The sequence below is a fragment of the Falco peregrinus genome, chromosome 12 (assembly GCF_023634155.1).
Source record: "Falco peregrinus isolate bFalPer1 chromosome 12, bFalPer1.pri, whole genome shotgun sequence".
NCBI classification, from domain to species: Eukaryota; Metazoa; Chordata; class Aves; order Falconiformes; family Falconidae; genus Falco; species Falco peregrinus.
Window position 1 is genome coordinate 8,246,082 of NC_073732.1, and position 16,199 is coordinate 8,262,280.

Below are 16,199 nucleotides of genomic sequence, written 5' to 3' on the forward strand. Positions count from 1 at the left end.
AGCTGACGGGCTTTCTGAGGTTAGATATGCAGGCAGGAGACCAAACTCCAGTTCTTTCTACCGTAGAACTGAGTGGGCAATTAATTTCTCTAACAAGATGAAAAATGAATCATTTGCTAATGGCTCTGATAACATTTATGATGACCTGCCTTCAAGGGGTGAGAGTATATTCAGCATGAAATACTAAGTAAAGTATGATCCAGATTCCTTTTGGAGTTCTTAAAGGCTCTGATCTTCTTGATCTTGCTCAATATCTGTCACATTAGAATGAATGTGAGAAAACTTTATTGCAAAGACGTTAACTGCAAGTGGCAATGTTGGATGAGTAGCAGTATTTCTCAGTGTTGCAGTACCACATGAGGCCTCAGTTTTCTGTTTGTCTTAGAAGGTTTTATAGCTATTTCCACTTCAGTTTCAGGCAAGGAATATGACGTGAAGGCCCTGGAGTCACAAAAACTGTCGGTAAAAGGCAAGAGAGTAGTGCAGCTTTTTGCCACTGCCAACAGAACGACCAAGTGAAGCGGTTAAGAGGGCAGTGTCGGGACGCGAGGAGGCCAGCAGTGTCAATACCCTTGCCTGTTACTGGTTTATGAAGTGTTAGAGCATCAATGTATAGCTGATACGTCCCTTACAGTTCACAGCCACTAAAAATGAGTGGAGATCCAAAAAGACCTTCTGTCCTTGAGAACAAAGGTTATGTAAAATAGAATCTCCTGGCCGACTTAAAGGGCAGCAGGAAGATGAGAGGAGCTGGCTCTGTACCATTCTGTCCAGATGTGTTAATGCTGACCTTTCTAAATAAACCTAGAATTGCTACTGTGTGTGCCATAGCTTGGAATGGAACATTTATTACTTTAGCATCAGGAAGCTATTTGCTGCATTTGGCTGTCAGGCTTATATTCCTCTGTGATATAAATTTGGTGCTGGACTGTAAATGTCTACATTGAGAGTATTACAAGGTATATAATTGCTACCTTTGGACTGAAGGTTTCTTGATGCTATATAATGAAGTTGAGATGTCTGAGTGAAACTCTGGCTTGTTTAAGCTTTCTGGACTTGAGTTTCAGATAAGTATGCTGCTCATATTCAGTCTGTTCTTTATTTGATTTGGCATTCAGCTGATGGAATTCATTAATTAAGCAGATTATGCTACAGCCCCATGGACTTCTAATGGGTATGCAGAATAGCCTTGTGGTCACGCTTCGGTTTTGTGAATTATGGATTGTGACATATAAGTGTGGAATGAATATAAACAAATGGATTAAATGCTTTGGAGATTTCTTCCATCTAAAACTTCAATTAATGTTATTATTATTATTTTCATTGTTCTGGATGCAAATTTCCAAAGGGAACTGAATAATATGTACTTTTTTCCTCAAGAAAATTATTTGGATGATGTTATGGAAATCCTTTCATTGTAGTGTTTGCTTATGGGGGGGAATAATTTATCTCCCACTTCTTTTTCCCCTTTGTATCTTACATTTATAGTGTAAAAAGTTTTGGTTTTTTTAAAAAAAAGAAGCAACATTGTTTCTTCATTGAATTTGTATGCGAGAGAGAGAAGAAATGCTTTTTGTAAGATGCTAAAATGATTTCAGGAGACTGCTATAATGTGATAGTATGCTAAATTAATTAGCATATGCTTTAAGGCATTTTGAGAGGTGTTGATGTTAATCATAAGCAGCTTACTAACAAATACTTGAATTTTAGGTTCAATATGCACATGTCTTGAAACTGCCAGGAAAATGAGAGAGAAAAGTGTGGGGGAAGCAAGTGTCATACTGTGAGCTGAAGGAGGTGTGGGTTTGACTTCGAGCGAGGTCAAAGCATGATCCAGACAAGAATTAGGTGAAGAATCATTCATATTAAACACTATATGGAATGTTATTTTAAAGTCACATTTAAGCTAGATGTATACAGTTCCACATATTACGTAATTTGACATCACCCAATATTGTAGAAAAATCTGAGATCTTTACTATATGCACGGATTTGGGTGTTGACTTATGTCTCATCAGCTAAATAATAGCTAGTAAAATGACTTGGAAATGCAAAAGTTTTAGGGACAAAACAGGAAGAACAGACTCTCAATTAACTGTCATGACTTCAAAAATATTTTTATACAATTTGTGAACTGAAAACGCAGTTCCAAGTGAATTAGGCCTCCTGAGGCCTCTTCTGCCTTCCGTAAAGACTCAGAAGAGCAGTGAGGTAGACTGGATAACTACAGAGTTTGTTATAAAAATGTAAGAGCTTTGTGAATGTAATGTGAATGTAAGACCTTTATGAATAAATAAGCCCCAACAGTACTAATGCTGTCTTGGGGATCTCTTTTGTAGGCTACAATAATCTCTTGTTGTTTTTAGTAGCTCTTTCCATTCATCTGCCTGCTAAAAAGGAAACAGTATAGTTCTTTGAGCAGAGACATTTTTGGTCTATTTGAACTTCACAGAAAACACGTTATTTTTGCTTGAAGTAATAAAATAGTCATTTGCATTTTAAATAAAGAGAAAAGGGACTTGCTTTTAGGCACAGTTAGCAGACAGAATCTGGTATTGTTACAAAAAGGTAACGTGAATTTGTCAGAAGCTTGGTGTGTGCCTGGCATGGTCACGTTTACTCACCGAGTGACACTGAAGGTTCTGCAGCTCCTTGTGAGAAGTTTGGTCCTTTTGGCTTTTGCAAGTTCTGCATTCACTAACATAAGTGACATTTGCATAGGTAAATCCCATTTGTAAAGGGAAAAAATAAATCAGTATCTCATTTGTATCATTATCTACCTCCACAAGCTCTTTCCTGAAGTATATAGATCTCCTGCAGAACTGTACTGTGCTGTGAGAGGACAGCACTGTGCAGCAGCATAGGTAAGATGAATAAAAAATATACCTGTCCTTAATTCTGTGATGCATCCGTAAGCTGCTGTTAGTTTTCTACTTGATTAACTATTCGGTTTTAGCTTTTAAATAAATGATTCTCAGTAATTGATCTCAGCAACTAAAGTATTTCTTCTATAGCAGTCCCTCTTTTAATCATAACCTTGACCAACATATTTTTGTGTCTGTAGAATTTTATGTGGTGACGAAGGTATATTATTGATGCCACTCTTGAATTTTTATGAACATGTAAATTACTAAATGTAACTAGTTGCATGTAGTCTTCAAGGAAAAAGGAAAATTTTATTGAAGAGTGTCATAGAACGGTTTGGGTTGGCAGGGACCTTCAAGATCATCCATTCCCAGCCCCCCTGCCATGGGCAGGGACACCTTCCACCAGACCAGGTTGCTCCCAGCCCCGTCCAGCCTGGCCTTGGGCACTGCCAGGGATGGGGCACCCACAGCTGCTCTGGGCAGCCTGGGCCAGTGTCTCACCACCCTCAGAGGAAAGAATTTCTCCCTAATACCTGATCTAAATCTGCCCTCCTCCAGCCTCCAGCCATTCCCCCTGTCCCCTCACTCCATGCCTTTGTCAGAAGTCCCTCCCCAGCTTTCCTGCGGGCCCCTTTAGGCACTGGGAGGCTGCCATAAGGTCTCCCCGGAGCCTTCTCTTCTCCAGGCTGAACAGCCCCGACTCTCTCAGCCTGTCTTCCTAGGAGAGCTGCTCCAGCCTCTGACCATCTTCGTGGCCTCCTCTGGACTCGCTCCAACAGGCCCATGTCCTTGTTACGTTGGGGGCCCCAGAGCTGAAGGCAGCACTGCAGGGGGGTCTCACGAGAGCAGAGCAGAGGGGGAGAATCCCCTCCCTCGACCTGATGCTTGCCCAGGATACAGTTGGCTTTCTGGGCGGTGAATGCCCATTGCCAGGTCATGCTGAGCTTCTCGTCAGCCAGCACCCCCACGTCCTTGTCCTCAGGGCTGCTCTCAGTCCGTTCTCTGCCCAGCCTGTGTCTGTGCTTGGGATTGCCCCGACCCGTGTGCAGGACCTTGCACTGAACCTCATGAGGTTTGCACAAGCCCACCTCTCCAGCCTGTCAGGCTCCCTCTGGATGGCAGCCCAGCTGATGGCAGAAATACACATGCTGTTCAAGTAATTGCACAGTACGATTTCTTTTGTGTGCACTTATTACAGTGTAGCAATGAAGAGATGACATTTTGGTATTAAAGCTTTTTAAGATCTTTACAAACAAGATATTTAAATGTTGAATAAGGATTTAAATGTTGGTCCGTTTTAATGCTAGTGCATGAAAACTACAGTATTAGATCTAGGATCTATTATCCCAGTGTTTAGTTTGTAAATAACAAAAAGGTAAGCTGAATTCATTATTTGAGGGAAAAGAAGCATCCTCAGTTTTGTTACAGATAACATTTATTTTACAAAAATAAAACCATTAAAAGGCAAATTAACAGACAGTAACATGGGAAATGAATGTTCAAAATTAGGAAAAAGTGTGGCTATTACTAGTGGTGTTGGATGAAAAGACATTCCACGTTCTGGCAGAATTTGAAATATTTATTATAGTAATACATTTCCCAGATGTGGTAGTTTACCCTCATAATGTGCAGCAAATTACAGAAGGGTATCTCTTTAGCCCATTTTTATTTTCTTGGTTACTTTTATAGAAATAAAATTTTAAGGATATTTCCATCTTTTCAACTATACAACTGAGTAATTTTCTTTGCTTCCTGCTCAAACAGTCCCAGCAGTCTTAGCTGTGTTGCCTAGATACTCCATCTCCTGCGGCATCTGTAAATTGGCCAATTCAACAGGGGGATTCATATTCTAAATAAAAGACAGATCTTGGGGCAGGGAGGGGGAATCAGTTGTTTTCCAGTAGCTTGAGCAGTGCTGTGAATTTTGCTGTTGAGAAAAAGAATTTTTCATTTGCTCAGTTGTACGGGGCTAATCAGGAGAATTGCTGGTATGTTCAGAATTTGGTTACATACGTGAGGATTACATTCAGGATAAAAGCATATTGCAGCTGAAGATGTCTGTCCCCTCCAGGCAGAATGGCCCTTACTTCTATTGTTTGATCTTCATTTTTTTTCTTGCAGTATATTCCTACAATATATTTAACGAGAAGTAAGCTTTGAATTCAGCATTATGTCTGACAGTCATATTTCATAATTCACTTCTGCAAGCATGTGCTGAACTTGTGCCCATTTAAGAAGTAATATAATCCAAAGTTAAGTAACTTGCACCTGTGTGTGTATATTAATACATTGGAATATAACTTTATCCACCATCATGCATTTTTATTATTTCATCTTGGATGTTAGTTTATCTTGCTTGCCACTTTGTAGATAAATCTTTTTGCAAAACCTGATCTTTTTCTTTCTTCTTTCCTTTCTTCCTTCTCACAAGTGATTGCTGACAGTTTTATCAGTATAGGTTTGATTCCATTAGTATTCAGGTTTTTGTAAGCAAAGCAGCAAAAGAAACAGAGTGGAGTTCTTGTCGTTCTCCTGCACGTGTATTTGTAGAACTTGCTATAATTAAGTAAAAAGGATTTAAGGAAAATTGTGATTGACAGTTTATTCATATTTAGAGTTTCTTAAAGTGCAAAGGTTAGAAAATTGGTAGTTCAGCCTGCTACATCTGTAATAAGCTTAAAAAGCTATTTGCTAGTGGCTTCAATTTGATTTTCTCAATTTGATGATTGCATTTATAGATTGCACTGCTGGACTGTGAAAATAGTGAAACGTACAAAAAATTCTGTTTGAAATCCACATCTGGAGCTGGATGAAGTTTTCTAATGTATGCTTAGTGCAACAGGGAGGCTCCACTGCTTCAGGAAGGAACAAAGCCTTTTTGATGTGCCTCTGCTTCTCAGATATTAATCTCCATTCGCGTTGTTAAAATTATAAGGTACAGAAGCAGCTGTGGATTTAGACTGTTGTAAATTGGCTGGCTTTCCTTTCAGTGTGAAGTAAAAATGAAAAATTCTTTTGATATTTTAATCTCCTTTTGCTTTTTGTCTCATTTGGCATTTTTTCTCACTGGCAGTTGTACCATAATTTACTGTAACATTTTCCTCCCAAGATTTCCTCCCCCCCCACACCCCCCGGTAAATAATATACTGGAAAATTCAAATTTTATCAAATGACAGGACAATGAGCTTACCTTTCTAATGACGGAGGCAGTGATTTTCACGAGCCCCCTGTATGCGTGCTGTGAGCACAGCTCTGCAAGGGGTGCTTTCTCATTTAAGAGAGTTTCTTAGTTGGCTCTTCTATGTGAGCCTGAACGTCTTTCTCCTGGTAAACTTTGATTCCAAACACTTATTGATACTTTAGTAGTGTTATTGCTCCCTCTTGTGGTTCCTGCAACTCTGGAAGATTATTATTATTTTTCTTTAGACGTGATGTGTTTGTATCAAAAGTAGGTTATCATTCTAGCAAAGTGTAAATATGAACAATAAACACAACCTCTGGGCTTCAGTAAAAGTTCTCTGACAAAATCTGTCTGTCTTCTTTTTTGTGTTTGGGTTTGAGGGGTTTTTTTGGGGTTTTTTTTGGTGAGCAATATACAATATTTACCATATTCAGGCTGAAAGTCCTATTAAAATGAGAACTACTTGAGGCAGAGTTGGGTTGCCAAACAGTTTCAGATTTAATTCTGCACTGAAGTAGAGAGATGACTGTGTGACATTTAATGAAGAAATCCTTACTTTAGAAGTGTGATCATAGATTTATTTATTTTTTTTTAAGGTTTTAATCCCTTTCGATTACATTGTTTGTGGACTTCTTGTATATGTAGTTTTCAGCACAAGTCTATAGTGAATTTGAAATTTGCAGGACATTTTAAGAGATCTAAGCATTTTTTCACTGACTTGAATTCTGTTTCAGTGAGTTAACTCAGACATTTTTGGGTATATCTCTTCTCCAGTTGTATTCCATTACTTGCATTGTGGGGGTATCTGATCCATTTAAGTGCTAGACTCTTTCTTCCTGGGTACAATAGTACAATAGCCAAAACAACGACTTACAATTTTAACGGGGCCACTGGATACTACTTTCCAGGTACCACTTAATTGAGGTTACATGTGCTATTTGATTTGAAGCCTGGAGTAATTAAAAGTAAAGGCTGAGATTGTAATCAGCATTCTACAATACAAAACTTGAGAATCCCTTCAAGATCATCTACTTAAAATACTGGTTAATTGAACCCCTTTAGATTGTTAGTGCCTTTGGCTGTGGTGTTAAAGTGCAATGGTACTTCAGAAACTGGAGACAATGTATTTTTGGTAAGGAATTTATTTGGTTTTTTAAAAAAATTCACAACAGTATCAGTGACTGCATTAAAAAACCCCCAAAACAACCCAACAAAAAATCTTTCTAGATTACTTATGGAAAGGTATCGTAATTTTAATGTAACGAGACATCGGTTTCCCTACAGCTCTTTGGTAGTTAGTAAGTAGTTAGATTTCTTTTGCATACTTGCAAAAGCCCTGAGTAAGAGCAGATGTTGTCTCAGTGGGAAATAACCTCAGAGCATGAAATTTCAGAGCTGACATACTTAGAATACTTGACTCTCTTGAGCCGTTTTCCCACATGCTTTTGGAAGTTTTCACATTTTGGTTTATCTCTCTAGGAAACCTTCTCATCCAGAGCTTGAAGCTTTCATTAAACACATGTCCCGAGGGTCTGCAGCCCAAATGGATGGTTCCCTGAGCAGCCTGCCTCGCTACCCGAGTCATTCTTTGTGCGAAATGGGAGAGCTTACACAGACAGGTAAGTTTCTGTAGCAGCTCCGTCTTTACTTCTGCAGTGTTAAATACAGTCTGCTTGAAAAGGGATCTTCTGGTTTTGTTTATATCGATACAAATGCTTTTTTATGGGAAACGTATAATGTTGGTCATAGCCTAGGTTATGAAGCTGGGATATGAATAAAGTATTAGACTTTCTACTGTGAAAGTGCTAACAGTTCTAGAAACCATGCTTTATCCTATAGCTTGCCAGTTCTGTTACAGATTGATCACGCTTGGCATCTCTTTTGTCTTTTATTTGTAACAAGTCTGAGCCCCTCTCCTTGGTGTTGTTCCCCACCACAAAATTGCTTTGGCACCCCTGTCAACAGCAGCATCGCTCAGTCTCTCCTGAGGAAGTTCTGGTCCTCTGTTCCTGATGGGTTTGTAATTCGGAGTGGCCCTGGAACTGAAGAACAATGGCTTAGTTGCCAGTTTTTACCTGCGATGTAACTACTGTGTGCCCTGCAAGAGATTCAGATGTTACAGACAAATTTGTTGCTCGTATCATGGAAATAGAAAAACTTTATATGTCTGGTGCTTTTCTCCTTCTCCCCCCACCCTGCTCCAAACTTTATAATGAAGTTCCAGGAGCATGTTTTCTGGCGTATTTATTTGTGTATAATTTCACTGCAGGAAAATGAAACTTATTTTTTGTCATCTATCAGTTCTGCTGAGCTAGTTTTTGGGAGAAAAGGTAGAACTAGCAGCAATTAAATTCCAGCCAACTTTTTTAAAAAGTTAAGCTTTGACACTTTATTAATGCTACCACTGAGAGAAAGACTGCTGAACTCTGGTAGTGAACGTATTATTTGGTTTATGTGTACCAAGAGGGTAGGGGAGATGGGAGGTAACTGGAAGTGTTGCAGTCAGGGATTTGACTATGTAGAAGAAAGTATGTGGAGAGCTGGGAGTATCGTGGTGCTGGGGGCATTGCAAATGTTAGAAGGAGGTAAAGGGTTTGGGATTGGAGAGAGGAACTGGAGGTACCGCTGGATCAGAGCAGTGATAAAAGGGCCATTTGGAAGAGGTCTGGGACTGATGTCAGCAGGCAATAGAAAATAGGAGGGGAACAAAAGGTAAGAAGACAGAAGTATAGAAACAAGTTGCCCCTTCGTAAGAAACAGATTTTCACAGGTTCTGCAGCTCTTGGAATTGTGTTCTGCCGGAATAGCCAGGTGAACTGGCCAAGTCCCCGTGTGTGTTTGCTGCACTTAATTCATGACAGTGCCTCAAAAATGAACATACAGAAGCGCTTTCCCACAAAGGTGGAAACATAGTGTTGCACAACTGGCTAGAAACACGATTGTGAAAAGGGTTAGTCACATGTGGATTTTTCTCTTCAACATTCATTACTTTAATTTGAAAATTCACATTAGTAATACTTTTCCGTTCTCCTGTGTCATTTCGAATTTAAGCATTGATCTGTTCCACTTTATTCCCAAACCATGCTTTTAACTGTGTTGCTCTTTCTGTCTTAAATACCAATGACTGAAAGAGTGTGACATAGTGGAACTCCTCCCAGTGCAGCACATTGTGTGTGAAACTGGGTTCATCGGTGCACACAGCTTGTAACCGAGTTGGTACCTGAGGCTCCTGTTGCCTGTAGCAAGTTACAGAGATGTTCTAGTGCTTAAACGGTTTGTGCCTGTTGCTTTGCTGCTGTGGGAGGATAACGCAGGCGGGGTGGATTCCGGAGTAAAGGCTTTGGTGTGTGAGCAGGATGCACACCCTCTTGCTTCCCAGCTAGGTAAAGGCAGAACGTTAGGGTAAGAATTAACAAGCTGTTTGAGTACTGCCTGAAGGAAGATGGAGAAGGAAGTTCGATGCGATTGCCACACCTCACCACTCTGTTCTGTGAGTTTACACACTAGTGTACACTCTGTGTATTCATGTCCTGACTGCTGGTAGTTTTACTGGCTACTATAAATTTGCAAATTCGCTGCCTGTCTGGAAACCCGACTTGGGTGCAGTCTGGATCCATTTTCATAACCATCTTACTTTTATAGTCATGTGAGACCCATTCAGTCTGTGTCCCTAGTCCAAAGAACAAACATTAAACCACTAAGGTTTTAAACAAATGTTGTGGAACTAGCTCTTTCTATCGGTATCTCAGTTTAGCTCCTAGAATCTGAGAGGTACTGAAGAATAGCAGGTATCTCATATTTCATACAATTTTTCTAAGAGTCAAGCATAAGTGAAGTTCCGTTTTGGTGTTAATAACAATTTTAACTAATTGTTCATTTATTAGTAAGACTGCCAGCTGTATTTTTTTTTCTGCAGAACTAAGAAGATTCTAATCATGTGTTGTAATTTCTTAAAAAAATCTATTTCAGGGGTTGTGCAACACTTGCGAAATGGACAACTATTACGAGAAATTTATATAAACAAACATAAGCTGCTTCTGAGTGACTGGACAGCAAAACAGCTCTACTTGGAGACAACAGGAAAAAGTCGAACCCTGCAGAGTGCACTGGCACTGCTCTATACTTTTTTGCCAGATTTTGACTGGAAGAAAATTAACATGAGGCATCAGTGGAGCACCATTTTTTGCTCCGGAAGCTGCGACTGTCCTATGCGAAACCACTACCTAGAAGAGGAGCAGCGCAGACAGTACAGTTTACGGGTGAAAAACAATGATTTGGAGAAAATATATGTGGATATGGCAAAGATTGTAGGCATTCCCACCAGGCAGCTGAGAGCTTCTAACCCAATAGATTCTCTCTTGTGCTATTTTTGCCACAATGTCAGTTTTCCGTGTACCAAAACTGGCTGCATTGGTATGGAACATTTCAAAGTAATCAAAAGACATCAGCTGGAGGATGAAAGAGAAAGACAGGAGAAGAAACTGTATTTCTTGTATGCACTATTGGCTACTCATCCTCTCCTCAACCAGACTGTTAATCGGCTGCAGCGTATTGCAGAAGGCAAGAAAGAAGAAGTATTTGTTCTTTACTCGGCACATGATGTCACGTTGTCACCTGTTCTTAGTGCCTTGGGCATTACAGAGGCCAGATTTCCTAGATTTGCCGCCAGATTAGTTTTTGAGCTGTGGCGGGATGGGAAGAGACCCAAAGAACACTTTATCCGTGTCCTGTATAATGGCGCTGATGTCACATTCCAGACCTCATTTTGCAAGGATTATTATAAACGTTCCAACAAGCCAATGTGCCCACTAGAAAAATTTGTCAACTTTGTTAAGAGGGATATGTTCTTAATTTTTAATAGCACTAGTTATTATGATGCATGTCGCAGAAGACCGCTGTAGGGAAGGGAAATGAAATGGAAGCAATAGTACTTGCGTATCGGTGAAAGTCTGTATTCTGGTTGAGGCGTGGTTTTGTTATTTCTTGTATTGATACGTGTAAGTACAAAAGGATATTGCTTGAAACGGTCTTCAAATAATTATATTTTCATTCAGACTGCAGATGGTCTCCAATAGAAGAACAAATACTGTGGAAGCATTTTGTGTATGTGTATGCTCACATATGCTCTGTTAACTATAATGATAAATCACGTGGGCTACTGTCACCTGGACGTCACTTGATAACAAGTGAGAGAGCATAGACTTTGTTTCTCTGTATTCCAGAGCAATACTTGGAGAAGTTTAAAACCAAAACCATTCTTTTTTTCACCACCATCTCACAGTCATTTTAAGCGGTTTGTATCAAGGTCTTTAGGAATTCCAGGCATCTGCATTATAAACCATTTGTAAGGAGTTCTTGAAGCTCCCTACTGAAGGACAAGCCTTTTAATGTTTAGAGGCACGTCTTTAAAGCAAAGTGCATGTGTGTATCTGTACATACTTACCCGAGCATGTACAAATGAGCGTGTGCCTTTTTGACCTCACAGACCTATAAATACCTTGCTGTTGTTGCCAGTGCCAGAGCAGGGTGTACTGGAAAATGGATACAAAACTCTATTATTTGATCGCACTTTCAGCACTTTGAATAGTTCAAACACAGTCTAGAAATATGTAAAGGTCTTGTGACATTAAAATAGATAGCAAACGCCAACATTACCACTAGACCTGAGTGGGAAATTAGGATTAGAAATCAGTCTTACGGTGAAGTGTTGGGCTCTTTCCCATTGTGAACATGTTCAAACTGCTGTGCTGTGGAACAAATCAGTGTTTTAGGAATCTGATATAGTGACTGCTTGAGTCTAACACTAAGAAAATTTTGTAGTTGAGTTAGTATTTTTATGGACTAGGAAGATCTTATTTTGTAAGATCAGACTTGTACATATTGTACTGTGTGTATTTATAACACAGTAGATGTTTCTTACTTGTTTAGTTTGTAAAGACTTGTGAAACTCACTTTTAAACATTTTTTCCCCTTGATCAGGACGTTTAGACTTAAGAATAAACTGTCTTTTATGGATAACTTGAACAATGAGTAGATATGAAAACTTGTACTTCAAACTGTTTTCATCTCTAGGAGTAGTAAATTTAGAACCAATTTTTAATAGAACTGATAGAAATTTTGTAATGGTGGAGGGTTTTTATACCTCTAGAAATAATTTAGCCTGTGACTTGTGATTCAATGGTGCTAGTTTATCAAAGAAAGCATAAATCAGCATAAGTTCTTTGACTATTGGCATTCCACTCTCTCTGCTTTCAATGCTGCATTTGGACATGTTTCTTTAAATAAAATTGTGGGGACTCTTTGTATACTTGTGTGTTACGTTTATTCTGATTTCCTTAGCTGTTTGCAGTAACAAGTCAAGTATTGTGGTGTTAAGCAGCTTGTTGCATTAGTAACTTCTGCTCTTAATATGTTCTGGTTCCCAGTCTAAGAAGGAGCGGGTAAACATTTTGTGAGTACTGAAGTAGAAATAATGATAGAAAATCCGGGGCTGTTGTACCACATTCTAATGTGTAACTTCTGCAAACGTTTCCTTTTTAAGGGACTAGCTCTGTTAGTCATCGTACGTGTTTGTGTGCTGGAGGGCAAACAGGAAGAGAGAATCTGAAAGCTGAGCTCACTTGGTATAAATGATGTGACTGGACTGTTTGTCCATTAAAGTACCAGATACTCCAAAGAGCTGTCGAACTATCAGCAGAAGGCAGCTATAGCTCTTCGGCGTGTTACCTGTTGGGGCTTCGATGCTGTTTGGTGACCATTTGCAGGAATGATGCTGAAGTGCAGAAAACATTATTGCGGGCATATCATTGATGTTTCAAGTGTGTTATTTAGAAACGTTGAACCCTTAACAGCTTCTGCAAATGCCAGTCTTCTGTCTTCAAAAGCCTGTGCTAAGAATATCATCTAACCTTGCATTTTGTCCTGAAGACAGACCACAGAAGTGTTTTCATTTCCTTGTCCATTGATCTGAGATCGTGCAAGATCTTTGTCTGTTATAGGCGTTCTGAAATGTAGCCATGAATTGGAGAATATGTGAATTTGGATGGATTTCTCATTTATTTGGCTCAAAGAAGCATTGAGGTCCCAGATATTAATGGATATTGCAGCTGTTTTCCAAACTTCTAGCTTAACTATTTCGTAGAGCAGCAAAAATACACTGATTGTATAGACCTTTGGTTGCTGGTCAACTAATAAGCATTATGCTTGAAGTCTGAAGTAGACCACGGGGTTAATCCCCCTAGGTAACTCAGTTAAGTTGGACGCCAGAAAATACGTTCATCTGTATTGTCATACATCAAGAAGGAAGTGAGACAGATGCAGAAACATCAGGTTCTATTAATAGCTGCAGTTCCTCAGATTGCTGCAGAATGTCAAGTGTTTGTCTTTTCTGGATGTCTAATCTAAATCAATGCTGCTGTGTTGAAGGATGTCCCTAATAACAGTGGTAATGGTGAAAATGAATTGTTGCTATTGTCTAGCCAGAGTTCTCCTTATGCTTAGAGAGGTATGGGAATGGATAATTCCTCATTTATGTTAACTCTTCCTCAGCCTTCATGAAAGTCAGCGTGGTTCTGTATGACTTACTGTCACGTTAAGAAGGGGGTTTCCTCAAACCCTTTATATTTGATCGGCCTGTCAGTCAGTCTCCCAAGACAGATGAGACCCTTGTGTCAGACCAGCCCGTCCGCTACCTGCGTTTTGGCAGCCCGCTGGATCGGAGGGTGACTTGACTGACCTGTTCAGGGACCTCCGCTGACAGTGTCACAGAGTCACGTCCCTTCTGTCAGCTACTGGGATCTCTGGCAACTTACACAAAATGAGCTTCAGCTGAAGATCTTTGTGATGCAAAATGCAAGTTTGTGACAGAATAAGGTTCAGAGATTGCCGGTGCTAATAGAGACTGCAAAGCAAGCTTGAAGCAATACACCTGGTAACAGCTGGCATGGTTGGCCATAGAACAAAGTTCTTGCCCGGCGGGAGTCCCTGTAGGGGAGAAGACGGGTTCAGCCCGTCGACTGATCCCAGAAGTGAGGATGGAGTCTCCCCTGCTGTCGCGACGGAGGGAAGACACAGTCGCTCAATATGAGTGATCAGCAGACTTCGTTTATTGTACCTTACAGTCACCTTTTATGCCTTGTTATAATTAGCTCATACATATTACAAAAGTTAAGCTCATTATTGGTTAGTTGCCTAAATACCAAGCCCGCCGCTAGTTTCTCTTCTGTAGTTTTCTGTTCCCACCTGCAACATTCTTTTCCCACCGAAATCTTCCTGTTACTGTATAACAAGGACAGCCAAAGACAGTGTATTTTGCTTTACTTCAGATAAGCTGAGAGCGATGTGCATTTTTGTCCAGCCAGCTGGACTATGTCTATGTGACCCTTTTCAGCTAGTCAGTTATCCACACCCTGCCTTCTCCCCTCCTTTCCTTACTTTCTACACTTCATGGTACGTTACGTATTCATCACCGCGCACAGGATTGGTGACAAGTTTCTCGCTTCTAGCGCAAACCAGTGCACATCCTCAGACTGCTCTGCTGATGTGTTTTGCTCGCTGCACAGGCTCCGAGCGGGGTTTTCCCTCCCTGGGGGGCCGCCGTGTGCGTGTGCCGTTTGAGTCGGAGGTTGCAGTCTCCCACCACCACTTTTGCCTTTGTCCTACTTCCACCTTAGCAGCTTGGCCAGAACTTTCTCACGTGGAGGCTTCTTTCTGCATAATTTAGATGGGGAAAAGAACACCATTTATCTGCTTTCCCGAGGTTGACTCCCTTGGGATCAGAAGCCCTTTCAGTCATCAGTTTCGATGACTTTAGAGGCTGGATCAGCTTGACCTAAACTATGTGCACCGAAATGTTTAGTACATAGTTAAACACTAAATCGGAGTTTGGTAATTTGGGAGCGTAGACAGCAATTCCCCCCTTTTGGAGTTATTTTGGCCCAAGAGCAGTTACATTTAGGTGGAGCTTTAGTGATTAGTCGTACATATCTTTGTTGCGGATTGGTATTGCGTGCCCAGTGAGGTGTGGTGGTACCTTGGAGGCAGGTAACTTTGGGATGGAGGCGTGTGTTAGCGTTACAATGAGATCATCTCATCCACGGAAAGCAGTTTCACCACGCTTGGTAGCTCAGTAGCAGGCACCTTCTCGTCTTCCCAGCTGTGGTACCAGCAAGTTGCCGTTCCTGCAGGGAGTACAGCAGAGCCCGGCCGCGGTGTCTCCTCCCCACCCTCCGTTATTCCTATCGGCCTGTGCCAAGCTGGCAGAGTGTGTCACGTAACGAGCTGTGGTAAAGGAGTTTTCATGCGTGCCAGCCATCCTGAAAACAATAACTGGATTTTACCCTAAAAAAGCTCTGTAATATTATGCTTCTGTTAGGTCCCGGTTTTCTCTAATCCCTCCCTCCCAAGTAATTTTCCCACACTTAGAAAGAACAAACCAGTATACAGTATATAAATGGAAGAGCAATGGCTGAATGAAACCCTTTTTCATAGAGAAAAGTATAAGAAAAGAGGTGTGTGGCCATAACAGACTGTAACAAGGTGAAAGGAGGAGTGCACTTAATAGGGGTTGATGTTTTGTCTTTGTCCGTTTCCCTGGTAGCATCCAGGCTGTAGAAGTTTGTACTGCATGCCTGCAGGGTAGTGAAAAGGCACCCGAGTTATTTTGACTGTTCCCAGTTGTTGATCTCCCTGCATGCTTTGGTCCCTCCTTTGAAGAAGAAACAAGGTTACATGAAAATTAACAGGTAAGTAACTTTTCTTGTTCCTATGGGAAATGCAGAGCATTTTGGTGTATTCTTATGGTTAGCTTACTTTAAACATATATATACATTGTTGTTAATGAAACTCCTCCAGAACTCCCACAAGAATTAATACCTTTATCATATTACAGTATGTCTGCTGTCCAGCCAGCTTTTGAATATCTCCAAGGATAGAGATCCCACAACCTCCCTTGGCAACCTGTGTCAGTACTCGGTCACCCTCAGAGTAAAAAGGGGAAAAAAAAAAAAAAAGTTTCCTTTATGTTTCAGGTGGAACCTCCTCTGTTTCAGTTCGTGCCCACAGCCTCTTCTCCTGTCACTGGGCACCACTGACTGAAAAGATTCCCTTTATCAAGATCCTCCCTTTAGATACATGCATTGATGAGATTCTCC

At 40.6% G+C, this 16,199-nt stretch overlaps 1 protein-coding gene across 9 annotated transcripts in view; it reads left to right on the forward strand.

Annotated features, from left to right (window-relative positions):
- PXYLP1 (2-phosphoxylose phosphatase 1) overlaps positions 1-12,353 on the forward strand; it is a 57,573-nt gene extending 45,220 nt beyond the window's left edge. For all 9 annotated transcript variants that reach the window (XM_055817324.1, XM_055817325.1, XM_027779501.2 and 6 more), the window contains 2 exons: positions 7,528-7,667; positions 10,018-12,353. In XM_055817324.1, coding sequence (XP_055673299.1) covers positions 7,528-7,667; positions 10,018-10,949 — 1,072 coding nt within the window. In that variant the 3' untranslated portion in view covers positions 10,950-12,353. The remainder of the gene's footprint in view (positions 1-7,527; positions 7,668-10,017) is intronic.
- Positions 12,354-16,199: the final 3,846 nt, after the last annotated feature.